Source organism: Callithrix jacchus, chromosome 15 (genome assembly GCF_049354715.1).
Source record: "Callithrix jacchus isolate 240 chromosome 15, calJac240_pri, whole genome shotgun sequence".
In the NCBI taxonomy this organism is placed as follows: domain Eukaryota; kingdom Metazoa; phylum Chordata; class Mammalia; order Primates; family Cebidae; genus Callithrix; species Callithrix jacchus.
The window spans coordinates 81,063,174-81,089,989 of NC_133516.1; the positions used below are offsets into that span (position 1 = coordinate 81,063,174).

At 36.7% G+C, this 26,816-nt stretch overlaps 2 protein-coding genes across 12 annotated transcripts in view; one reads left to right on the forward strand and one right to left on the reverse strand.

Moving 5' to 3' along the window:
• The window catches only part of EAF2 (ELL associated factor 2), a 40,727-nt gene extending 24,743 nt beyond the window's left edge, over positions 1-15,984 (reverse strand). For all 3 annotated transcript variants that reach the window (XM_054246051.2, XM_017965191.4, XM_002758747.5), the window contains exons 1-2: positions 15,817-15,984; positions 8,193-8,287 (exon numbers count right to left, since the gene is read on the reverse strand). In XM_054246051.2, coding sequence (XP_054102026.1) covers positions 8,193-8,287; positions 15,817-15,925 — 204 coding nt within the window. In that variant the 5' untranslated portion in view covers positions 15,926-15,984. The remainder of the gene's footprint in view (positions 1-8,192; positions 8,288-15,816) is intronic.
• A 140-nt stretch (positions 15,985-16,124) lies between these two features.
• IQCB1 (IQ motif containing B1) overlaps positions 16,125-26,816 on the forward strand; it is a 111,059-nt gene continuing 100,367 nt past the window's right edge. For 8 of the 9 annotated variants that reach the window (XR_013527599.1, XR_001907436.5, XR_001907437.4 and 5 more), the window contains exons 1-5: positions 16,125-16,242; positions 16,736-16,823; positions 22,479-22,594; positions 22,823-22,985; positions 25,449-25,578. Coding sequence is in view for 6 of the 9 variants with exons in the window: in XM_017965189.4 (XP_017820678.2) it covers positions 22,495-22,594; positions 22,823-22,985; positions 25,449-25,578 (393 nt within the window). In the remaining 3 variants the exon portion in view is untranslated. The remainder of the gene's footprint in view (positions 16,243-16,735; positions 16,824-22,478; positions 22,595-22,822; positions 22,986-25,448; positions 25,579-26,816) is intronic. The other variant, XM_008982348.5, reaches the window with a different exon arrangement.

A 26,816-nucleotide genomic window follows, 5' to 3' on the forward strand; every position in this document is an offset into this window, starting at 1 on the left:
TAACAAATTAAACAAATTTCTCATAATCTCTACACCAGCCTTCTACATTTTGAACAACTTTTATAAATGTAAACTTTCTCCCTTATTAAATTGAGCACCATTCCTAACTTTTAAGCTTTCGTTTCTGTCCATTCCCTTATTAAATACCCCAAGAAAGGCAACTATTAAAGTACCAGATAATACTAAGCATATGAACTATCATTACCTCTAAATAACAATTGAATACCTCCCATCAGCTCAATGTTCACTGTAATTATCCACCTTCAATTGTTATTTACCTAGAGTATTGTTATTTTCCTTCCTACTCTCTCTCCAATTTTGTTCCCCATTCTGTAGGCAGGCAAATCTAAACTTATTGTTCCCATGCTCAAAAATCTTTCTGCACTTAAAAAACTGTGTATTCAGGATAAAAGCCATATTCCATAAACCTGCACATAGGGTCCTCCATGATCTTCTTATCTATTCTCCAACTTTCTCCATCTGTCACTGTTTACAAACCACACAGAATTGCTTATAATTGGTTTGCATGAATGACTGACTTAGGATGGTCAACCAAAAGACAAAACTGTAAAACAAAATATAAAATAAATGAGTGGGCCACGTGTGGTGACTCGTGCATGTAATCCCACCAGTTTGGATGGCTAAGGTGGGAGGATCACTTGAACCCAGGAGTTTCGGAATAGCATCGGCAACCTAGGGTTGCTACCAAAAAATTTAAAAATTAGCTGGGTGTGGTGGTGTACATTTGTAGTACTAGCTGCTTGGAAGGCTGAGGCAGGAGGATTGCTTGAGCCCAGGAGTTTGAGGCTGCAGTGGGCTATAATTGTGCCACTTCATTCCAGCCTGAGTGAGAGAATGAGATCTTACCTATAAAAAATAAATAAAATTTAAAAAGTGAGTGCACATGTTATTTGAGTGAATGAAAGGACTCTTAACCATACAACAAAGGACTCAGAACCAACACTTCAACATAAGGGAATGAAGAGAAAATAGTAGTGATAAAAGAAATCTGGCTATTTATATATACTTTACTTTAAATGGATAAGAATAGACTTGGCCAAGTGCGGTGGCTCACGCCTATAATCCCAGCACTTTGGGAGGCATCACCTGAGTTCTGGAGTTTGAGACCAGCCTGATCAACATGGCAAACCCCCATCTCTACTAAAAATACAAAAAATTAGCCGGGCGTGGTGGTAGGCACCTGTAATCCCAGCTACTTGGGAGGCTGAGGCAGGAGAATTGCTTGAACCCGGGAGGTGGAGGTTGCAGTGTGTCAAGATTACATCACTGCACTCCAGCCTGGGTGACAGAGCAAGACTCTGTCTCAAAAAGTAAAAATAATAATTTTAAAAATGGATAAAAATAGACTGTCTGAGAATGATAATGTAAGAGCTAAATAAGTATTCTTGACAAGATATTCTGCAATGTAATACAATATCTTGGCAAAAACTTAGGTATTTGGCTGAGGTGGAAAGAAAGAGAAGTGAAAGGGAGGAGGAAAATGTCTTATTATTAAGGGACAATAAATGTATTCTAAAAATCTCACTTGATGGAGGTAAGGAAATAATGGAGGAGCCCAGTTTTCATATAAGAAAATAAAATCATATGCCTCATTATGAACACCAGGAAAGGAAAATAATCAATAATGGAATGGAAATTATACTAGTACTCCCAAAGTAATGAGTAAAAAAAAAAAAAAATCAAAAACCGAATTAAAAAAAAAAGACAAAAGGAAAAAAAAAGCAATGGTTGGTAAAACTAATAAAGAATATAAAAGAAACAACAAATATTTAAAGATTAATAAACTACAAAATAAAAGAATTATAAATCAAGTATATTAATTTTGAACTAAATGTGAATAGACTGAAAAGACAGTATTTTCCCAATAAAAACAGAAAGTGTCAAACTGGGTTTAAAAATAAAACAGTATATTATATTAACAAAAAATATGCTTCATACCAAATGCCAGCTAAATAAAAGGAAGATACACTACGATTCTATGAATACACAAACGAAAGAAAGTAAAGGTAGTTATATAAATGTCAGCTAAATAAAAGGAAGAGACTAAGATTCTATGAACACACAAAAGAAAGAAAGCTGGATATACACATATATATTTCAAGTAGGCACTTAAGCTTAAAAACACAAAATAGGACAAAGATTTTATTTTGTAATAAGCAAAGATATACTTCATTAAAAAATATGACTGTAAAAGAATGTTAAAATAGGACTCTGATCCTAAAATCAGATGAGGTCCCAAGAATGTAGTGGACTACTTTCCTGTATCAGCTAAGTAAACCCTTTGGAGAGAACCAGACAAGGTTCAAAGAGGGTCCTCTGGAGTGGCCCTCATACATATAAGGGCCTCACAGGTGTAGCATTTGAGGGCTAAATTATATGTAACCACTAGAAATGCATTGTCTGACTAATAGAAGGATAGTTAGAAGTTTCCAGTGCGCTATTTCATAAAAGCCCACAGAAGTACCTCGTAAGATAGAGTCAACGCTAAAAACGTGCCAATCTCTGAACCAATGACAAATCTTAACAGTCAAGTTAAGTAAAACTTTTTCTTTCAAAATTCAACCCTTTGAAATTTTACAGCAATTGTGGAGAATTGTCTGTAAGGAAGAGAGATTTGCAAATGCCCACTATTTAACCAGACTAACAGTCTTTGTTTTTATTAGTTTTTTCTATTTGGTAATATCATAGAAACCCAAAACAAATGGAATTAGAAACTCTACCCTATCAAAGAACCAAAGACACTCTTAAAATTATAATATGATAAAAGCTATATTTTATGGTCTGACTCTAAGCTTCCTAGGCAGTTTTACCAGGATGATTACAGCAAGTTCATACAGAAATAGAGGAATCACTTTTCCGCCTGTGGACACCACCGAAGAAGCTTCATTAAAGTTTCTCTTCACCCTGCCGTCATGTCTAAGTCAGAGTCTACTAAAGAGCCCAATCAGCTGAGAAAGCTCTTCATTGGAGGCTTAAGCTTTGAAACAACTGTTGAGAGCCTGAGGAGCCATTTCAAGCAATGGGGAATGCTCATGGACTGTGTGGTAATGAGAGATCCAAACACCAAGTGCTCCAGGGGCTTTGGGTTTGTCACATGTGCCACTGTGGAGGAGGTGGATGCAGCCATGAATGTAAGGCCATATGGGGTGAATGGAAGAGTTGTGGAACCAAACAGAGCTGTCTCAAGAGAAAAATTCTCAAAGACCAGGTACCTACTTAACTGTGAAAAATATTTGTTGGTGGCATTGAAGAAGACACTGAAGAACATCACCTAAGAGATTTTGAACAGTTTGGAAAAACAGAAGTGATTGAAATCATGACCAACTGAGGCAGTGGCAAGAAAAGGGGTTTTGTCTTTGTAACCTTTGGTGACCAAGACTCCGTGAATAAGACTGTCATTCAGAAATACCATACTGTGAATGGCCACAACTGTGAAGTTAGGAAAGCCCTGTCAAAGCAAGAGATGGCTAGTGCTTCATCCAGCCAAAGAGGTCGAAATGGTTCTGGAAACTTTGGTGGTGGTCGTAGAGGTGGTTTCAGTGGAAATGGCAACTTTGGTCATGGAGGAAACTTCAGTGGTCATGATGGCTTTGGTGGCAGCTGTGACAGTGATGGATATGGTGGCAGTGGGGATTGCTATAATGGATTTGGTAATGATGGAAGAAATTTTGGAGGTGGTAGAAGCTACAATGATTTTGGCAAGTACAACAATCAGTCTTTAAATTTTGGACCCATGAAGGGAGGAAGCTTTGGAGGCAGAAGCTCTGGCCCCTATGGTGGTAGAGGCCAATTCTTTGCAAATCATGAAACCAAGGTGGCTATGGTGGTTCCAGTAGCAGCAGTAGCTATGACAGTGGCAGAAGATTTTATTTAGGAAACAAAGCTTAGCAGGAGAGAAGAGTCAGAGAAGTGACAGGGAAGCTACAGGTTACAACAGATTTGTGAACTCAGTCAAGCACAGTGGTGGCAAGGCCTAGCTGCATACAAACAAGACATGTTTTAGATAAATATGTATATGGGCAAAAAACTCGAGGACTGTATTTGTGACACAAATACTCATGTGTATGGGCAAAAACTTAAGGACCATGGTTTTAATGTAGATTTTTTTTTTTTTTGCACCCATGCTGTTGATTGCTAAATGTAATAGTCTGATTGTGACAATGAATAAATGTCTTTTTTTTTAATGTGCTGTGTAAAGTTAGTCTACTCTGAAGCCATCTTGGTAAATTTCCCCAACAGTGTGAAGTTAGAATTCTTTCAGGGTGATGCCAGGTTCTATTTGGAATTTATACACAACCTGCTTGGGTGGAGAAGCCATTGTCTTCAGAAACCTTGGTGTAGTTGAACTGATAGTTACTGTTGTGACCTGAAGTTCACCATTAAAAGGGATTACCCAGCTGGGCGCGGTGGCTCACGCCTGTAATCCCAGCACTTTGGGAGGCTGAGGCGGGGGGATCACGAGGTCAAGAGATCGAGACCATCCTGGTCAACAGGGTGAAACCCCGTCTCTACTCAAAATATAAAAAATTAGCTGGGCATGGTGGTGCGTGCCTGTAATCCCAGCTACTCAGGAGGCTGAGGCAGGAGAATTGCCTCATGGAGGCAATTTCCTCCATGAACCCAGGAGGCGGAGCTTGCGGTGGGCCGAGATTGCGCCATTGCACTCCAGCCTGGGTAACAAGAGCGAAACTCTGTCTCAAAAAAAAAAAAAGGATTACCCAAGCAAAATCATGGAATTATTGGTTATAAAAATGATTGTTGGCACATCCTATGCAATATGTCTAAATTGAATAATGGTACCAGATAAAATTATAGATGGGAATGAAGCTTGTGTATTATCCATTATCATGTGTAATCAATAAATGATTTAATTCTCTTGAATGAAAAATAAAATAGAAGAATCTAAATGGCTAATTACCATTACATTTCCACAAAATACCAACAGAATTAAGAACACTGAAGAAAAGCAAACGTCCTATTTGTTTAAAGATGTTCTTTAAGTGAAGGGGGAAACCCTTCACAAAGTCTATTTGAGAATGTAATTTTCATTGTTATTCATAATTGTTCAAGGACTACATGCCCAGAAGAAACAATATTTGCTTTTGACAGGTGGTGATCTAAATAAGTCTTTGATTCTCACTGTTTAAATGAGTTAAAATTAATTTGTATTATATATTAGACCCTTTACTAATCTTATTCCTAAATATCATCTATCACCCACCTTGTTCTCATATATACCCCTTCTGACCTACCATATATATATGCCTACATATGTAACTACATATATGCCACTAGGTATTATATGTAGTCCTTCAAATGTTTAACAAACTTTTTTTTTGTTGCTGTATCTTAGTCCATGTCTTTTTCTTTTCTCTGACTAAAATATCTTTCCCTCTCTCCTTCACCTGGGTAACTTTAACTCATCTTCAAAACTCAGTGTTTCCTGATGTCTCCCCCCTGTACCCTGGTTGAGATATCTCCTTCCTGTTTCTACAATATCTATGTATATATTTTGATAGTTCTTAGATTTCCAGGTTTTAATCAGTTATTTCCTGTCTCTCCCATTAAATGATAAAATGTTTCAGGATACTGACTGTGTCTAGTTTACTTCTGTATTCCCAGTGGCAGCTACCTAAAACAGGGCTTATCACACAGAATGTCCATGCATATACACACACACAAATACTGAGGCATATTCTTTTTTGGACATATCTCTGGGGGCTTGTGGAAAGGGGTGGTGGTGGCAGTAGTGGCTTTTTCCCAAATGATTTATTTACAATTTCTGAAATTTACAATTTGCTGGCTTGAAAATATAGGCCTCCTATAACTGTGCTTCCTTTAGGAGGCATTTCAATTGAAACCATAACCAAAAACGTGAAAGATGGTAACTCTTGGTTAAAGCAAGATATGAATGAATGACAAGGGTTTATTATTAAACTTAAGAATCCTCATTTGTTTAGAGTAGAAGAGCAATGTAAAGGATTAGGACAGGAGGATGGCAACTTGAAAAAACAATATTCTACTTGGCAAAAAAAAAAAAAATCCAACTAAAGTGATTCTGCCAATCAATTATTACTGATGAATAATACTATATAGCCTGAGACAATAGACTAGTGGTTCCTATTTTCCTTTTTTTTTTTTTTTTTTTTGAGACTGGGTTTTGCTCTCTTTGCTCAGGCTAGAGTGCAATGGCATGATGGTTCCTGTTGCTAATGTGAGGCTTTAAACTTTTAAAAATCAGTGGTTGGTTTAGGTTTTTCTTTAATAAACGTCATAAAGCAAAGAAGCCTTGGTTACCAGAGACTAAATTTCCAAATTGTTTTACAGCTACTAGAATTTGAACAATTTTTCATAACAGAGTAATATAAAGTTTGACTTATTCACAACATCTCATACTAAACAGATTTTTCATTTCCTTCAGTTCCAGAAAGAAGAAGTGGAAATATTCAGTAGAAAGCCCCCACAAATTTAAATAGCCTTAAGAAAATCTCCAGAGACCGTAACTGATATAGTATGACATACCAGTGGGCTTTCAATAAATGGTTAACTGATAAAAATAAGAAAAAGATAGCAGATGAGAGGACAGAGAGTTTACTTGCTATACCTATAACCATAGTAAGCCATCTCATTAATGCATAAAGCAGAATGTGGATGGACTAGCACAAAACCACTCCTATTACAAAAATTAAACAAAACAAAACAAAAAATCTCAAAAAAATCCAGCATTTTTTAAACATATTAAAGTATAAAGTTACAGTCTTGATTTTTTTCTGAGAATAGACAAAGTCAGTATAAAAGAAAAGAAAAACTTAAGCTGGATACTCAGAAATTTCTAACTCAAGGACTAAGAAAACCAGAGCATACAACAAATAACTTGTATTTTTATGCAAATAGTATTTGGTACCATTACTTGGATACATACGGAAATTTTTAAATGGACAAAACTTTTGGTTAGGGCCTCCCTGACAAAGTCTCTTTCTTTTTAAAACCATTCTTCAAACTATGGCTGAAATTCTTTCAAAAACACAATCTAATCATTAGAATTCTAATCACTGGAGTTTCAGATGCAGTTTGAGGAGTGTAAAAAGAAAGAGATTTTCTAATCTAACAAATACAATCACATTACCTCTCTGTATTAAAATTTCTAGTGGTTTTTTAATAGCTATGAGAAAGAGTCCAAATTCTATAACATAAAATATCCTTCACAATTTGATCCTGACCTACTTTTCTAGTCTCTGTTGCTATCAATCATTTTTCTTTTTCTTTCTTTTTTTTTTTTCTTTTTTGAGATGGAGTCTTGCTCTGTCACCCAGGTGGGAGTGCAGTGGCATGATCTCAGCTCACTGCAACCTCCGCCTCTTGGGTTCAAGTGATTCTCCTGTTTCAGCCTCCTGAGTAGCTGAGATTACAGGTGCACACCACCAGACTCAACTAATTTTTGTATTTGTAGTAGAGATGGAGTTTCACTATGGTTTTGAACTCCTGGCCTCAGGGATCCACCCATCTTGGCCGCTGAAAGTGCTGGGATTATAGGTGTGAGCCACCATACCTGGCCCATTTTTCGTTATACTATGATTTACTATGTAAAGTCACTTATTCCACAAACTCTTTGTTCTTTCAGCATCAGAGCCCTTCACCCACTATTTGGTTTGCCTAGATATTCTACTCTTTGTCTACCCAATAAAATCCTACTTGTCCTTTAAAGGCTCAGCTGAAATATTGCTTGCTTAATGAAGCTTTTCAAGATTCCAGCAGGCAGAGTATTTGCTTCTAATGTGGTTACACATAATTTTGTATATGCTCTAACTTATAACACTAGATGCTTATGTGTCTGTCTGCTGTAAAAGATTAGGACTAGAAGGCAAGGGATATGTTATTATCCTAAGGTCAGTGTATACAACCTGGCTTATAATAGGAATTTATTAAATATTTGGTTAGACCTCTAATTTTTTTCAAATCACTTGCTATGATAGTTCTTGGAACTATTAAATGGACTAAAGTATTTTGAGTTTTTTTTTTTTGCTTAAAGTAGTTTAAAATATGGCTTTTGCTTTGCTGTGCTTATTAATTACTTTAACCAATTATCACTTCATGAATTGTGCAATTTTTTTCATTTAAATTTACTAAGAATCTCACAAAAATGATCACCTTAAATATGCAGAAATACTCACTTCTATATTTGGCAGAGTTATGGTCACCTGTTCACCTTCACCCACCTCAAGGTATCCTTCACAAGAAGTGTCAATAGAAGCAGGTTTGAAGTCATCTAAAAATAGATACAAATACCAATTTTTATAAAATATAACAATATTTGGATATAAAAATTATGAGCATGTTTTGGAATGATAAACCATTTTTCAAGAACTTTGTAATTAAAAGTGTTTAATTACAAATTGTTTAAAGTCTTCCTATTACAAATGAACAAACAAAATACAATGTAGTGTATTTCTGTGTGCATAATTCTGAGAAAAAAGAAATAGCTATACTCTAAAACAGAATTACTCACATTCATGCTCTCTTAGAATCCTGTTTAGACCAAGATGAAGGGGACTGACATATCCTACTGCTAAAAACTAAATAATGTCCATGTTTTCACAACTTGCTACAAAACTGATGCAAGTAGAATGTTTTCAATTTTCAGTCCTTTTTCCCTATACATTTTTCTTTCTTATCTTTTGTTTTGTTTTTGACGGAGTTTCACTCTTGTTGCCCAGGCTGAAGTACAGTGGCACAATCTCGGCTCACCGCAACCTCCACCCCCTGGGTTCAAGTAATTCTCCTGCCTCAGCCTCCTGAGTAGCTGGGATTACAGGCATTCACCACTACGCCCGGCTAATTTTGTTTTTTTTTTTTTTTTTTTTTTTTTTTTTTTAGTAGAGACGAGGTTTCTCCACATTGGTCAAACTGGTCTCAAACTCCCGACCTCAGGTGATCCGCCAGCCTTGGCTGCCCAAAGTGCTGGGATTACAGGTGTGAGCCACTGCACTTGGCCGTTTTATGTTATTTTTAATGGCTGTAGACTTAGTTCATGAATTTTGGCCCGTGAAATTTTTTTGAAGCACCTTTGATGCCTACTACCACTTGTCTGTTATTCTAGCAGAACAAAATGAATGAATACATAGCAAATACAGTACATATTAATGAAGAAACTTAAGAAAAAGTAATCTTTCTAGTTTAACAGTTTTTTCATGAATATATACACCACTAAATGATTATAATTTAACCAACTTTGTCACTTTAGAAGACCTTAAAATAAAAATTAATTTTGAGTCAAATCATAGTTCAAATGATGCCATTACTATCTATCATCTAGAAGGAATTCAGGGTACTAAGATATTCCACTTGTTAAACAATCTTAAAAACCTCTAAGTAACTAAAGTCATTTAAAACTATTTCATATCAATATACATCAGTGACTAAGAATTCTGCTATATAGCTCCCCATGGTATATTTACATTAACTCCTTATTAAAATATTGTATCATGCAAAAGAGAACAGAAATTAAGCTTTGACTTTTACAAATTGACACATGTAACCACCAACCAAATGAAGAAATAGAACATTACCAGCTTCATAGAGGCCCCTTCCAGTTATGTGTAGTTCCAAAAGATTCATCTTCATATTAACAAAAAGGCCCCAAAGGCAAAAAGTCTTAATCCAAAGTAATAGATATTTATAAGTGGAACTTAGGGAACTATAATTAGCAAATCTTGGAAAAGGAGAATCTTCCAACACTCATCAAATTATTGCTCTGTCAATAAACAAAGGCTGGCCCTGCTTCACAATGACAATTAAAATAGCTGACATTTATGGAACACTTACTACATGCCAGGCACCATGCTTAACACTTCATATTTACTTCTCATAACAACTCTCAAAAAAATTAAATCTATTCCTCTATTCCTTAAATAAACATAAATGTAAATGAATATAAATTTCCAGAAAATATTTTTATAATAGTTTATTCTTCATGCTGCTTTAATTCAAAACTGAATAGATGTAATAACTATCTCTTAAAATTTTGATGCTTATTCATAAATTTTAAGATACAGATATAAAAATAACATAAGCAATATGAAAAATGTGTAAGAGTTTTGATTTACAATGTATCACTAGAAAGTATAACTGAAGAATCAAAGGATAAAGGTTAGACTGAAAATAAATTGAGGAGTTTGTTAATAGTGGCAAGGGGAGAAAAATGAAAGGTATAATTAAGGTGTTAAGCTTTAGATGCTTGAAAGAGGGTTTACACTGAAGGAAATAATTATTAATACCAATTGTTGAAAGGACAGTGCAATTGAGGGAAAAAAATTAATAGAACTGAACTTGAGTAAGTATCACAGAGATAAAGTAGGAGAAAAGCCAGAAAATCTAAGAGAATGAACAACAGATATGAACAAAACAATAATAACAGCTATTACATGCTGATCAATTTTAAATGTTTTTCCTGATATTTTTACTTTGAAGCTTCACACCAATCCTGAAAAGCAGTGACTATCCCTATCTTACAGATAAGGGGAGTGAGGGTGGAAAAAAATTAAGTTCCTTGCCCAAGATCATGCAACTAATGTTTTCTAAAGCTAGAAAAAAAGAACTAGAAAATTCAGTTAGAGTAAAAAGATGAGAGGTTGGACAAGATATATCAATGTCAACAAAGAGAGAAAAAAAGCTTTAGTTTTGGCTAGCAAATACCATTTGTGAATCTAAAATAAGAACCAAAGTCATTTTATATGGATATACACAGTAGAAATGAAGTAACTGCCACATAAAATCTTTCACTATTCATAAGTAAGTTATCATCATGCCCTATGTGGGTGCCCACACTAGTGGACTTTGTTGATCCTCAACTTTCTTTTTTCTTTTTTTCTTTTTTTTTTTTTTTGAGACAGAGTCTCTCTCACTCTGTCCCACAGGCTGGAGTGCAGTGGCACGATCTCAGCTAATGGCAATCTCTGCCTCCTGGGTTCAAGTGATTCTCCTGCCTCAACCTCCAGAGTAGCTGGGATTACAGGCACGCACCACCACATCCAGCTAATTTTTTATATTTTTGGTAGAGATGGGGTTTCATCATGTTGGCCAGGCTGGTCTTGAGCTCCTGGCCTTAAGTGTTCTACCTGCCTCAGCCTCCCAAGTGCTGGGATAACAGGTGTGAGTCACTTTATCCTCACTTTCTAATTTCAACTATCCTTCAACGTTCTGCTCATCAATCTAAAATACTCCTGTGTCCGTCATTGTTTAATTATTATAACCTCTTTAATATTTTTCAAAGCCATCCCCTTCCACTCTTGCTGTGGACAAGCTAGTTTTCAATCAGCTAAACTACTGGAATACCTATGGTCTGCCCTTCTGCTTTTCTGTATCCTTTTGCTCTCTTAGAATTTGAATTCTATTTCAAAGTCCCTTCTTCTTCAAAGCCACTTCAGGGTACAGTCCTTTTCCTACTCTCCAGAATCTCAATTTATTCTCCATTCCTGTAGCATTTACTATACCATTAATCAAGACCTAACAGAAACGACCTGATATTATTTACCTTTTTTTTTTTTTTTTGAGACGAGTCTTGCTTTGTTGCCCAGGCTGAACGCAGTGGCGCAATCTTGGCTTACAGCAACCTCTGCCTCCCGGGTTCAAGCAATTTTCTGCCTCAGCCTCCCGAATAGCTGGGATTACAGGCATCTGCCACCACACCCAGCTAATGTTTGTATTTTTAGTAGAGATGAGGATTCACCATGTTGGCCAGGCTGGTCTTGAACACTCGACCTCCTGATCCACCCGCCTCAGCTTCGCAAAGTGCGGGGATTACAGGTGTGAACCACCATGCCTGGCCTATTATTTACCTTTTTGTGGACATGTCCTATTAGATTGTAATTTTTTAAAGCACAGTGACTCATATTTTAATTCCTCCAGATAGTGGCTCTAGCACAGTGCCTTTAATGTAATGGATATACAAGAGATCGTGTAGTTCATTCAGGTTCACAATGTTCACCCTTCTGTGAATTACTTCTAAACTTATTTTAAGTATATATATAAGGTGTTAAATTATGTGTAAAATGCTTGTTTTCTAATTATTTTCTGCGGGTCGGATTCATCTCTACTTCAAAACTCTTAATCTCTTTAGGGTAGACTGCCATTTTTCTTGCGTACTTTTCACTAATATACTTCTGTTCTCATAGACAGCATCCATTATTAATATTTGACAATAAAGAATTTTCTCTGATAAATATTTAAAACCTTAGAAATGACATGCCGAATAAAACCATAGCCCTCTAACTTCTAATATTTTTCTCACAGTGGCACAAAGGGAAATACTGGAAGATATGGTTGTCATTTAACTACAGCTAAATGATGCTTTAGAGGCCAGCAAGGTAACCCAGGCAGTGAAGCTGACCAATGGGAATCATAGTGACACAGAGGACGAATAAGCCCAATCTCACAACTGCTGCCAAGAGAAGATATGGGTTCAATGTTGCCAGCTTACCATCTGACTTTTAAAGATAAGCTGAAAATCTAGATTTTTATATAAATGGTCCTGAATGTTAGGTGTTTGCAACTAACTCAAGATAAAACAACAAAGGCGTGGACCAAAATAAGCTTTTCTAAAGTCAAGCTCAGCCTATATGCTAATAATCTACAACCTCTGTTTTAGTGTTTATGAAGTAATTTTTTTCTTTACAATATACTATCAATTTTAATCTTCACAACAAAATTATGGGTTGAACATTTTTTAAAGTATTAAACTTCTGAGTTTCAAGTAGTTTAGTTCTAGAATTAAAGAATTTGTTGAATAAGCTCATGTTTATGCTTTCTGTATGCTTCTAAATGTCAAATGTATTCTCTTCTAAGTTGCTATGATTCTAGACTAAATAGTTCACTTCTCACTTCTCCTTGGTTTGAAAACCCTACCACCAACTTTACCATTTATTTATTCTCTCTGGATGTTTTTCATCTATGCTGTTTTCTTCAGGTGTACAATGGAATTATTTATTATATTGCATGAAGAGTAGAAAATAATTTTCTACTTTGTATTTAACATTTTTTCTGCCAATGTTTATTGCTTTTCTGACTATTTTGGCTGTAGCATCACGTTATATCAATATTTTCATAAGAATCCACAATTATTATTATCAGTTTATTTACTGGGATTTGAATAAATTCAACCAACTCCAAAACCCTCACTACTACTCATTAGTTTATCATTTAAGGACACAAAAAAGTGACATCATTTACAAACTTAGGATTTCACAATACATTCCCTTATCTGGATATAAATTGTAAAACTAGTACTACTCCCAATTCAAAATTGATTTTAGTGAGTCCTGTTATTGAAACTCTTCTACCCAGTAAAGCATCTGTTGCTAAGCATTTAGTTTATCATTGATAGAGCATACCATGCCCCTCCTACCACATGCCAGACTACCTTTTTGATAGTTTTATTGCTAAACCCTGATAAATGCTGTTTCAAAGTCTGACTAAATTACATTCATTAGCACCCCTCATACACATAGGAATATAACTCTTCAACATTAATGGTGACTACTATTTTTTCTCTACCCTGTGGCACATATTGTGCCAGGTTGTTTATGCTATCTTATTTAATCCTTACAAAAACCATGAAATATAAACATTATTATTATCATTGAGCCATAAGAAAACTAAGGCTGAGAGCTTAGAGAATGTTCCCAAAATCACATTTCATATATAGATGGTGGAGGCCAGGATTCACATCCAGGTTTGGCTGAAGTTTTATGTCAGACAGGTAGAATTGCTCCTATAAATAAAGACAGAATATTAGTTTCTCCCGGATGACATTTGCTTGAGGGTTGGTTATAAAGTAGGTCCACCTTATCTGTATGAAGATCAGCTTCATACTATTCCATAGTTTTCATCCCTCACTCTGAGTTCTTAAGAGTGAGGATTACATTGGAAATGAACCTGTCCTCAAGAATAATGACCAGTTCTATTTATATAAATCTAAAATGATTCTGTGCCATTACTACACCTGCTTCGATGACAACAACAACATAAAATAAGAACTGAAAATCTAATAGTCCTGTTTTCCACAGGACAGTGTATTGAAACATCTATGTTTATTTATTATTATCATTATTGTTGTTTTGTTTATTTTCATTCTTGTAGCTGGATCATCTAATCCTCTGACTTTCAAGATACTGGCATTTTAAGAACCTTTATAAATGAAAGGCTTTGAAGCACCTGCAAGATTATTTTCAAAGTCAATTTTTTATTCATTTAATTTGGGGTTTGTGGCCTAAATAAGAGAATACATACCCAAATCATACAGAAATACATTCTTAAGCAAATTTTTATAATCTTAAACCCTTGTAACTTGAAAAATTAATACTAAGACTATTGCATACTTGGGAAGGAAAAGGAGAGAGGAGACACTATTTGAGAAAAAGTCTTTATCTAAAGACCCATATCACACTTCTGGAAATTGGGACTGAAGGGAGAGAGAAACTGCAGAGCCAGCACAGCACTATTTCACTGTGGGGAGCTCTGCATGAGAGAGTATAGGATAAAGAAGAATAAACGAGGAACACGGTTGAAGATTTTCTGTTCACAAATATCTCCCCCATTTATTCTACCAAATGGATGTTAATTTTGCTTAATAAAACCCTTTTAGTAAATATATTCTTGCAAGGTTAAAACCAGTGGTTCTTCATACCTTTACTCTGAGTAATTTAACTAAATTGTCTAAAACTTAAATAAACTTTTGGGAGAATGTATGTTTTAATTAGTTGTTTTGATTGAACCATGGAATATTTCAGAGTAAAAACCATAAAGGTCTCTAAACAACTTGAGGACAGAATGACCGAGAAACGTGGAAAGATGTGATATTAAGGAAGGGCAAGGCTAGGGGAAGGAAGTGAAAAAATACTTACTTTACATTTTTACCACAGAAAAATGAGAGGTTATGATTCAGTGATTTCGAAGTTTCCTTCCCGCTCTACAATTCTATGACAGCTGTTATGCAAAAAATGAATGTCTTACGCATAAAAACTTATTGCTATATTTTCCTTCCTGGAATCTATATCATCCAACTGTTAAAGCAAAAGAGCTCCATTTTCTACTTCAACAACGTAAAAGAGAATAATTTATTAAAACTAGTTCCACTAAAGAATACTTTATTAAAACCAGTTTGCACTAAAGAAAACCAAAGGACAGAAATCATAGGGAGGTAAACATCTTCTAAATAAAGAAATTAATAACACATCCTCGAATACTTTGATAATCAGTATTTGATAACTGAGTGAAATCTGGGGTCTAAAGAGATACAGATCATTGGAATGGTTGAGAATTTCTCCCCTTGCAAAGAACGCACTAAATAAGAACCCTAAATCCCAGAGGTGAGAAAAAGTGAAGAAAACAGAGAATATTGCCCCACCAGCCTTAAGGCATTCAACTTCCTGGCATTCGGTCCTTAGTCCCTTCCCATTTGTCACCTTAATATTTTTCTGTCCACCCTTGCATCATCCACCTGTTACGTCGGTCTCCACAGTCACCTCTGCAGACTTTTTCCACACTTTCCCTTCCTATCTGTTGGTCTCAACGCTCTCTTCCCAGGGTTTACCCAAATTTGCTCGACTCTGATTCCTTCCACCGACCCCCTAAGACTCTGTGCAGAGTAGAGGACCGCGCTGGCCCCCGCCCTTCCTCCCCGGCCACTCGCCAGTCTCCAACAGTGTAAGGCGGACCGTGGGAACAAAACACAGAGGGGTTTGTGCCTCTTTACTCCCATCGTGGGAGGCTCCCCCTCTACCCTGGGCCGTCCTCACTCACAGCGCACAGTGTGGAAGGCGCAGCGCGGCTGCTTCTCGAAACTCTCGCCTAACTTGAGAACCCGCTCGCGACGGTCTAGGTGTGGGAATCCCGCTGCGCTATTCATCATTACAATTCTGCTCTGACTTTGCCTCCGCCACTGGCGTTCACTATCTGCCACCTCAGCCTAAAGCAACTGTACTCGATCCCACCAGCCTAGTCACCACAGACTCCACCCCTCGCCCGACGCGCACCGCCCCACCGAGCGCGTCTCGCGTTCTTATTGGCTTCTTGGCAAAGGACGCCCCGCCCCTTGGCTCCAAGGCCCTAGTCCCGATTCCAGGCCCCTACTCGCGTCGCGACGCAAGCTGTCCTGGGAAGGCCGCGGCGCTGTGGTGCGGCGTGGGTGCCGGGTTCTTTCGTGGAAAAACGCAAAGCGATGATGAGGTAACTGATCTGAGGTGGTGGCTGGGGAAGTAGAGGGCCCCAGAGCGCCTACCCGGAGCCCAAGACCCCAGGCTCCTGGACCGAGTCAGCCGGCCTGTGGGAGCTCTTAAGGGGAGAATCGGCCTGCCCTCACGCCCATTCTGTGGAGATGTGGTGTAAAAACTGAGGCCTGCGGAAGGGCAGTGTCCGGGCACAGGGCCTATTGTCTTGTCCAAGGCCTGGTAGCGCGAAAGCCGGGTCTATAATCTGGAGTAAAGGAATCCTGCGGGCCCAGAATTTCGGTCATTGGACCTGACTGGGAGCGAGGCTGTTACCTCAGTTACCATTTTCTGACCTTTTTATGCCAGAGGAAGTTTCCTGTGGTCTTAGGACTGGAGACGGGGATGTTTGGGGGCGGGGGAGGAGGGGGAATAGGATTCGGAGATAGGAACTGCAGGCATTTGGGATCAGACGCAACAGGATCGCACTGAATTTCCTTTTATTTTCCTCATAGTGATCGGTGGAGGCAGTAACCGGCGGGCGACAGGGACGTGATTCCCAAAGAATCAAGGCTGGGCCGGAACCGGTGGCCTGGCAACAGGGTAGTAGCGTTAAAATCGATAAATAATTATCTTTTTGTGTGAAAGTTCACGAATTTAATGTAAAGATGGGGAGAAGTGTTGAATTTGAGGAGAAACAAGAGAAAGTTTACAGACGGTTTCCATAACAGGTGGTTTTTTTAGAGTATTCACGAAATCAAACTGCACTCCCTCACTTCTGCCTTAGGCACACTTGTCAATTGATTATTGGGTAGGTGACTGTGCAACCTATCTGTAATTCCTGCCCTTTGAAGGGGTACTGAGGCTGTTTCATATTGTAGTTAAGTGCTTTAAGCCAGATGGTGGCTCCAGTTTGAATCCCTCTTCATACCTAATAGTGTGGCTTTGTGTCAGCTAATTACATTCTCTAGAGTTTTAGTATGCTCATTGTTCAAATTGAGGAAAAAATAATAGTACCTGTTCCTTAGAGTTGTTGAAATGATTAAATGAGTTAATACATGAAAGCAAATAGACCAATTCCTGGTGCATAGTAAGAGATCTCCAAATGGTTATTATTTAAGGCCCAGGTCTACAGTTATACTACATTTTAAGCCATCTTTGGTGGCTGTCTTCTCTTCTAAATCTGGAATCATTCTAGGAGGTAGGAATTGCTATTTTGTTTACAGCCAAGAAAAGTGGTTCAGAGAAGCCCAGTCCTCTGACTTCTCTGTATTCTTATCTATATTATCTTATATACCTGATTTCTTAAGTATATTATTTTAATGTGTGTATATACACATGTACATATACATACTTTTCTTTCCCAACCAGAACAATAGCAGAGAGTATGTCTTGTGTAGAATCTTTGTGTCCCCTACATCCACCATACTGCTCTACACGTTTGATAATGACAATAATGATTTAGTGATGTTTTATTATGGTGGCCTGGAGGGCACAAACAGTTTTGAGCCTATTTTACTTTAGAGAGGCTTCCAACCAGAAATCTGAGCTTTCTGTATTGTAACAAGGGGAAAACCAGAAAGTCAAGAAATTAAGGCTCAGAATGCTTGAGGTTTGTGCATTAATTCATTCTTTCAGCATATATTTAGTAAAATCTGCTACATGCCAGGCACTGCTCTAGCCACTAGAAATATAGTTGTGAACCAAAGATATAAGAAGGCAACCAGCCGGGCGCAGTGGCTCATGCCTGTAATCCCAACATTTTGGGAGTCCAAGGTGGGTGGATCACAAGTTCAGGAGCTCAAGAACAGCCTGGCCAAGATGGTGAAACCCTGTCTCTACTAAAAATACAGAAATTAGCTGGGCATGGTGTCACGCGCCTGTAATCCCAGCTACTTGGGGGGCTGAGGCAGGAGAATCACTTGAACCTGGGAGGCAGAGGTTGCAGTGAGCTGAGATAGCACTATTGCATTCCAGGCTGGGCAACAAAGTGAGACATCGTCTTAAAAAAAAGAAAAAGCAGCCACCAAAGATGGTCTTAAAATGCAGTATGATGGTAGAGCTGGGCTTTAATAATAACCATTTGGAGAGCTCTTATTATATGCCAGGAATTATTCCAATTGCTTTCATGTATTAACTCATTTAATCATCTCTAAGGGATAGGTAGGTTGCCCTCATGAAGCTTACCTTCTGAGGTGAATTTTCTCCGAATGAACTATGTTGTATTAGCTCAAAACTAAACAAACAGATTAATGAAACTAAGTAGAGTCCAAAAAGATTCCCTGTGTGTGTGTTTGTATACATAGTGCACGAAAATGTGACATTTCAGATTGTTTCTGTTATATCTTTTCATAACTAGTTACCTTATGAATTTATGACTGCTATATGTATTTTTTAATCCATCAATAACTTTAACATTAAAAATTTAGATTCTTATATGACACTATTCACAAACATACTTTACTTTTGAAGATATATAAGGAAAACAAAACCAAAAAATCATGAAGATTTGGAGAACGTTTCTTAGCTCTTGGGTTAGAGGACCTTTCTAAATATGACACAAAAGACAGAAGCCATAGAAGAAAAGATTTTTATATTTCAGTAACATAAAAATGTAAAAATGGCCAGTCACTATGGTTCATGCCAGCACTTTGGGAGACTGAAGTGGGCAGACCACTCGAGGTCAGGAGTTCAAGACCAGCCTGGCCAACATGGTGAGACCCCATCTCTACTAACAATACAAAATTTAGCCGGGCATGGTGGCACACTCTTGTAATCCCAGCTACTCGGGAGACCGAGGCATAAGAATCGCTTGAACCTGGGAAGCGGAGGATGTAGTGAACTGAGATTGTGCCGCCACACTGCAGCCAGGGTAAACAGAGTGAGACTCAAAACAGATTGCAAAATTATGGTAAAAACGCCATAGTCAAATTTAAAAAATAAATGACAACCTAGGAGAAAATTTTACAGCCAATATAAAAGAGAAAAGATTCCTATTTATGTATGAAAAGCTTCTGCAAAAAAATAAGACAATCCAGTAGAAATATAGTCAAGGGATATGAATAGAAAATACATAAAAGAAATAATGGCCAATGAACATGAAATGTGCCTGACATCCCTAATAATCAGAGAAATGTAAATTAAAACAAAATTATACCAATTTTCATCTAACAGATTGGCAAAAGTGTAAAAGATAATGTGTATATTTATTGCATCATTGCTTGTAGTAGCATACAACTTGAATGACCTATATTAGAGGTGATGTTTAAATATATTTTGCTGCATTCTTAAAAAGGAAGTGTAGCATAATATAGCCATTTGGAAAGAATGAGATAACTATATGCATTATCTTGGAAAGTTTTGTGACTACTATGTGCCAGGAGTTACACTGGGCTTTCTTTAAAGTACTTTCAGCAAACCTGTCTTTTAATGATTTATATTGTACCTGATAAGAGATATATGAATGGAAAAGCAGTTTTTGCTCTCAATCATGACAATCAACACAAAAGACTTCTGGGACCAGATGTGTGGAGAATTATCCCACTAACAAGCAAGCAATCAATTCTGCAGCAAACACTACCTGGGTATTCTCTAATTCAATTCTGACACTTTCTACTTGGAGATAGGGTCAGATCCCTCAGGCTTAGGGCTTAGTCTTGCAAGAGTGGCCGCTACTTCCGATACCAGTTGCAACCCTGGGTTGTTTTACCTATGTTTCTGACTAACCAGCTACACATGTGGAATCCTACCACCCTTTCTTTGGGGTGATTAAGCTAGAGTAGCTCACAAAACTGAGGGAAACATGTTTCCGGTTTATTATGAAAGATATTACAGAGATCCTGGGCAACATGGAGAAACCCTGTCTCTACTAAAAATACAAAAAATTAGCCAAGCATCATGGCCTGCATCATTAGTCCCAGCTACTTGGGAGGTGGAGGTGGGAGAATCACCTGAACCAGAAGTCAAGACAGCAGTGAGCCATGATTGTACCACTACCCTCCAACCTGGGCAACAGAAGTGAGACCCTGTCTCAAAAAAAAAAAAAACTAGGATACAAATGAAGAGATGCATACTAGGAAGTATGGGAAGGGGCAGAGAGCTTCCATGTCCTCGCTGGTGTGCTATCTAAGAAGTTCCTCCAGAAAGTTCCATATGTTCAGCTGTCCAGAAGCTCTTTGTACCCCATCCTCGAGCCTTTTATGGAGACTTCATTGGATAAGCATGACTGAAGCATGGACAATCATGTTGGAAATGTGATTGTACAAAAAAGATACAAACTAATACTAATAGACTGAGTGGAAAAACCCAGCAAGGCCTGCCTGCTCAGATTCTTCTTGGCTTCTCTGTGTAGCATTTCTTCCAGGATATAGGGCAAGACCCCTTCTGAAATGGGGTGCGGTGGGGGGTCTTATGACCTACAGCCAGACAAGATAGGTCAGAGAACAGCAGGGGCAATTAGAGTTCTGCTTTGGGGAGAAGGAGCAGGTGAAAGGAGAAGAGAAGAAAGTCACAGATAGATTCTGTTTTCTGAGACCTAAATCATCCTAACAAAACAAGACTGTAACAAAGCCTATGGAAGTTATGAGCCAGGAACTGTGAACTAAAACATATATATGTATATATATATATATGTATGTATGGAGATGATCACAGGTTCTACTTCTTAGTCCTGTTGTGAGGATCAGATAACACAATCTATATAAAAGTATATAACACAGTGCTTAGCTCATATTAAACAATATATGTTAGCTTTAATTATAAATAAGGAAATGTACTTATATTGTGTGAGGATATTTTTGAGCTTCAAATGCTTTAAAATTTTTTTTTAGAGACAGGGTCTTGTTTTCTCAGCCAGGCTAGTCTCAAACACCTATTCTCAAGTGATTCTCCTTCCTTAAACTTTTTTACATAGAGAAAGTTTTAGCAACAAATTAGGATGTGGACCTTTTTCTTTTTTTAATGTTAGGGACAATTGATTTTATTCAGTATACTATTTACTTATTTATTATTATTATTATTATTTTGAGACAGAGTCTAGTTCTGTTGCTCAGGCTGAAGTGCAGTGGTGTGATCTTGCAACCTCTGCCTCCTGTGTTCAAGCTATTCTCCTGCCTCAGCCTCCCAACTAACTGGGATTACAGGCACACACCACCATGCCTGGCTGATGTTTTGTATTTTCAGTAGAGACGGGGTTTCACCATGTTGGCCATGCTGGTCTTGAATGCCTGACCTCAAGTGATTGACCTGCCTCAGCCTCCCAAAGTGCGGGATTACAGGTGTGAGCCACCACGCCTGGCCTTATTCACTGTATTATTTAGAAGTAATCTTTTATCATCTTATATTTATGTAACATTTCTGAGCATTAGTGTGTTGAAGGTCAATAGTTCACTAGAAGGGCTCACAGGACTCAGAATTTAGTGTACTTACAGCTATGATTTATTACAGTGAAAGGAAATAAAGCAAAATCAGCAAAAGGAAAAACCATATTGGGTGAAATCCAGAGGAAATCAGGTATAAACTTCTGAGTCCTCTCCCAGTGGAGTTAAATAGGGCATGCCTAATTCCTCCAGCACCCAGCTGTGACCACATGTATCTAGTAACACAGCACCCAGCTGTGACCACATGTATCTAGTGATCAGAATTTTTATTGGAGGGTGGCCACATAGGCACCCTCTGTATAGGTACTCTTGGCTGGTATGTATCAGAATTCTAAGACTCACTGGAAGGAAAGCAAGCATTCAGCATGAGCCACATTGTTTTTCATAAACAGTAGGCACAGGGAGCCACTGTTATCAGAGAATGGTAGAAACCCTCCTGAACTCCAAGTTCTAGATGCCAGCCAAGGGCCAACCTTGTAAGCACACTTTTGAAAGGATAGTAGTCTTAGGCCTGTCATTTTAGCTCTTTTTTGCAGTTTTTCTTGTATGATTAAAGAAAGTTAATTCCGATCCTAGAATTATTGTGCAAATTAGAGAGAGAATGTGAAGCTCCTATCACAGTTCCTGACTCTTAGTGAGTGCACTAAGTAGCTGCTATAGCTGTTACATGTGAGGTATTGGAATCTTGAGCTCTTTTAGAGTTACACTGGTGTGAAAAACCAGTTTATTATAAGGAAGAAATTAAAGGAAAATCTATATACAGTTTCTCAAACAAGGCAAGAAAAGCTGTTTTTATTTATATTGAAATTATATTTCAAACATTATTTAGGTAGTGAACATTTTATGGCTTTTGACCTTTATTCTCTGATTCTGTTAAAAGATAGGTAATACAAGAAATGAAGCCAACAGGTACAGACCCAAGGATCTTATCTATAGCTGCTGAAGTTGCAAAAAGCCCTGAGCAGAATGTCCCTGTTACACTGTTGAAGTTAAAAGGTAAGCAAATCTTTTTGTGATTAGATAGCACTTTAATTGAAAAACAGTTCCATCATTGGTACAATTTTAACATTTCTTTTAAAGTTGTCCAGAGAAATCTTAACACTGTGATAGAGCAGTGATTTTTTATTCTAATATATTTTTAGTGATTATTCAACATATGAAAATACAAATAACTCCTGGATGTACTGAGCAAAAATAAGTATATCTTATTTCCTTTTGCCTTAGAAATAATAAACAACACACCTTTAGGAAGCTCAGAGTTGAAGAAAATCAAACAAGATATATATTGTTATGATCTCATTCAATATTGCCTCTTGGTCCTCAGTCAAGATTGTTCTCAAATCCAGGGTGGTTGGAATACCATTTCCCAGCTTACACAGATATTAAGGTAAAATGAAGCAGTAAGTCAGCTTGTTCTTGAGGGATATAGTAGTCGATTCTGATTTTTAGCATTTGCTTTTTTATCTGCCTAACAAGCATTGGCAACCTCTTGTTATAGGTTTTGGTTGTACTTTTCCTTCATACTATATGTATTGTTCATAACTTTATTTGAGATTCTTTGATTGTCTAAAATTTTCCTCCACAAGCTTAATGAAGATGGTGATCATATTTTTTTCTCACCACTGAATTCCAAGTGCCTAATATACATTTTGTTGACTAAGAAATATTTATAGAAGTGAAGAAATTAAGGGACTGGCTCTGTACTTGAGAAACTTATAAGAGAGATTGGGTGACAGTCATGTAAGTATATGATACAAAACAGGATGAAATTGGTACTAAAATGAAAGTGTGCAAGCAAAGTACTATAGGAGAACCGATAAAGAAACATTCATTTCACTATATCAATTTAGCTGTCAACAGTATATTTCGTTAAGCAACCCAAATAGTGTCAATAAAATTTAGAAGTAGCATTTACTGATCTACTGCCATGCTAGAAATTAATAGAAAAGAAATAAACATCATTCTTTTAAAGGGGGTAGTAAAATAAACCAGATGTTCTTAATGCCTTAGCTACTTCCTGATTAAGTAACTGAACATATGCATTTACTAACTGGATCCTGGCCTTCTTTTTTTGTTTTTTGTATTTCTTAGATAAGCCATTTGACTTTAATAAACTATTCCCACCGAAAGCGTTTGTCTTGGATACTAGATTTCTAATCTGCTTAATCCTACTGCGTTACCTGGTAAAGGCCAAATAGTTACAAAGAACCAGTTAAAAAATATATGTAATATTCTTTTTCATACTTTAATTTTCAAGATTGATTTTCTTAAGTAAATAAAGCCTTATGTTTTTGTTTTGATTAGATATGCTAGTTTATGATGATATTGATTAAGCCAGGCCTCTCAGGAGTAGAATTCAAGACTTAAGAAATTCCCATGTTTATGAATGCACAAATAAACATAATTTCATTTGTTAATCCTCTCATTCAAAATAGATACTCTTAAGGAATTAACTTTAGGAACCAAAGAGAAAAGAAAAGCTGATACATGTGACTATTAGCTGATTAATTTTAGAAAATAAGCAAAAATAAATAAATAAAGACTGATACATGTAAACATTAGCCACTTAGGGTTTTTTTCCTAACTTATATGTTAGGTTCAGGGGTATCATGCAGGTTTGTTTTATAGGTAAGTTGCATGTCACATGGATTTGGTGTACAGATTATTTCATTACACAGGTGGTAGGCATGGTACCCAATAGGAAGTTTTTTGATCCTCACCCTCCACCCTCAAGTAAACCTTATGTCTGTTGTTACCTTCCTTGTGTCATATGTATTCAGTGTTTGTTCTCACTTATAAGTGAGAATATGCAGTATTCGGCTTTCTGTTCCTGTGTTAGTTCACTTAGGTTAATAGCCTTCACCTCCATCTATGTTGCTGCAAAGGACATTTTGTTCTTTTTTTATGGCTACATAAAAAAGAATGTGGTATGTATATACCACCCCAAAGAAATGTACCATTTTCTTTATCCAGTCTGCCATTGATTACTTAGGTTTTAAATATGCTCAGTACATAGTTGTTATTGCTTATTAGCGTCCATACATTTTGTTGAAAAGACTCAAACAGCAGGTTTTGTTCATTAGCATACACATAGAGACCATACTTCGGTTTGAGGCTGTTTTGGATATTAGTTTACAGAAAAGCTTATTATTATTGAGACTTCTGACTTATATCTAAGAAATGACTTTCATGTACAGTTTTAGAAGGCCCTTTTTCTTTAAGTGACTTTCTCTCCTTTAATGTATATTGTAAAGTGTTCCTACTAGACTTAGGTTTTGCTGTTTGTCCTTCTGATGCAATGAATATGTAAGTGAATATTTTGCAAAAAGTATTCTAATGAAAGGTAGAATTGGTATGAAAGTGAATATTTTGCAAAAAGTATCTAATGAAAGGTAGAATTGGTATGAAATTAGGGTTTGGTTTCCTTATGTATCCCTTGCAAACAAATGCTACCTGGCCGTTTTTCAGCTATTGGATGTCTAAAATCTATTAGTGAACACAAATGCTTTTCATAAATTAAATTCTCAAGGTATCCTATGGCTTTCAGAATGATTATAGCCAATTCATTGAAAACCTAGCTTATCCTTGTTGTGAGCCAAGTCTCTTTTATTTCCCGAATGAGCTGATATGTAGGTTTTTAGGATATATAAATCCCAGACCTAAGTATAAGCATGGTCCATACTACTGTTTACTTTTCTAGAAAGTTGTTAGACTAATTTTCCAACAAAAATTCTTTATTGGCTTGGCAACAAAAGAAGCATACTAAAAATTCTCAATAAGGCACAGTGTCTCTAGAAGCTTGAGCATTCAGTAAACTTCTAATTAACACAAACTTGGGCTCTTATTTCAGCCATTGCTGTGTGGGATTGGAGCCAGGAGAAGATGCAGAGAAATTTTACAATGAATTACTTCCATCAGCTGCAGAAAATTTTCTAGTTTTGGGGATACAATTACAAACATGTTTTATCAATGCAGCTAAGGTATGTGTTTATTTAGTGTTTTATAGATAAATCAGTTTAATTTTTGAGAAGCTGTTCTGTTATTTTTCATATGTGAAATATTTGGCTGAAAGTACAATTAGAGTGGTGGATGTTAACATTTTAAAAGTTACAACCCCCAAAAATCATCCCTATGTTTGAAAAATTTTTAATGCTGCCTGAAGCATACTGTTTGATTTTTTTTGAAGGATCTGCCTTACTACTCAATGTTGAGCAGCACCCATAGACAATTATTTCCATAACATCTTTCTAAACATACTTTTTACCTAAATTAATATAGAGGAAAGTATGTTCTCTAGGGCTAGGACTTTTCTAAGTAGTTCCAGTAGTGAAGAAGAATAAAGGTGAACTTCCTATTTCATCTCTCATATCTTCTCCAATAAAAATCTTCAACCAAACACAGGGCTCTTTTGAATTCAAGTATTTTTTGGTTGCATTATGCTAGATGCTATGCATATGCTCTTTTTTTGACCCACGGATTTAGGAGTCTATTGCTTAATGTCCAAATATTTGAAGATTTACTAGATAACTTTATTGTTATCAATTTGTAATGTAATTATATTGTGATCAGATAGCATTCTCTGTATCATTTCTTTGGAATTTTTTCAGGCTTGTTTTATGACCCTCCCCATATGTTTTATCTTGGTGAATGTTCTGTTTAAAGAAACCTTTGCTTGGCATAGTTACATCCTAACTAAAACTCGTGCATGTTAGAACCATGCGAAGGTTTTGATATGCACAAGTTTTATTTAATATGGTGCCCTGCAAAAGCTAGAACTACTGTATACTTGAATGTGAACTCTGCAGTTGTATATAATGTTCTATAAATTTTTAATTAGGTCAATTTGGTTAGTAGTGTTGTTGAAGTCTTCTAAATTCTCATTCTTCTGGTTTACATTTCTACTTTTAAGTGAGCAAGGGTATTAAAATTTCTAACTATGATTGTGAGTTTGTCTAATTCTGTCTTTAGTTCCATATGATTTTGCTTCATGTATTACAAAGCTCTGTGATTAGATACATACCATTTAGGAATATCATATCTTCTGGATGAATGAAAGCTATTATCGTTATGAAATGGTCTTTTTTGTTTTTAAACCTTACTCATGGACTCAGGTAGCATTAAATGGTCTTCTTTATTGCTGGTAATCTATCTTATCTTGAAGTTGACTTTGTTTACTATTACAAATATTGACACTCCAGTTTCTTATGATTAGTGTTTA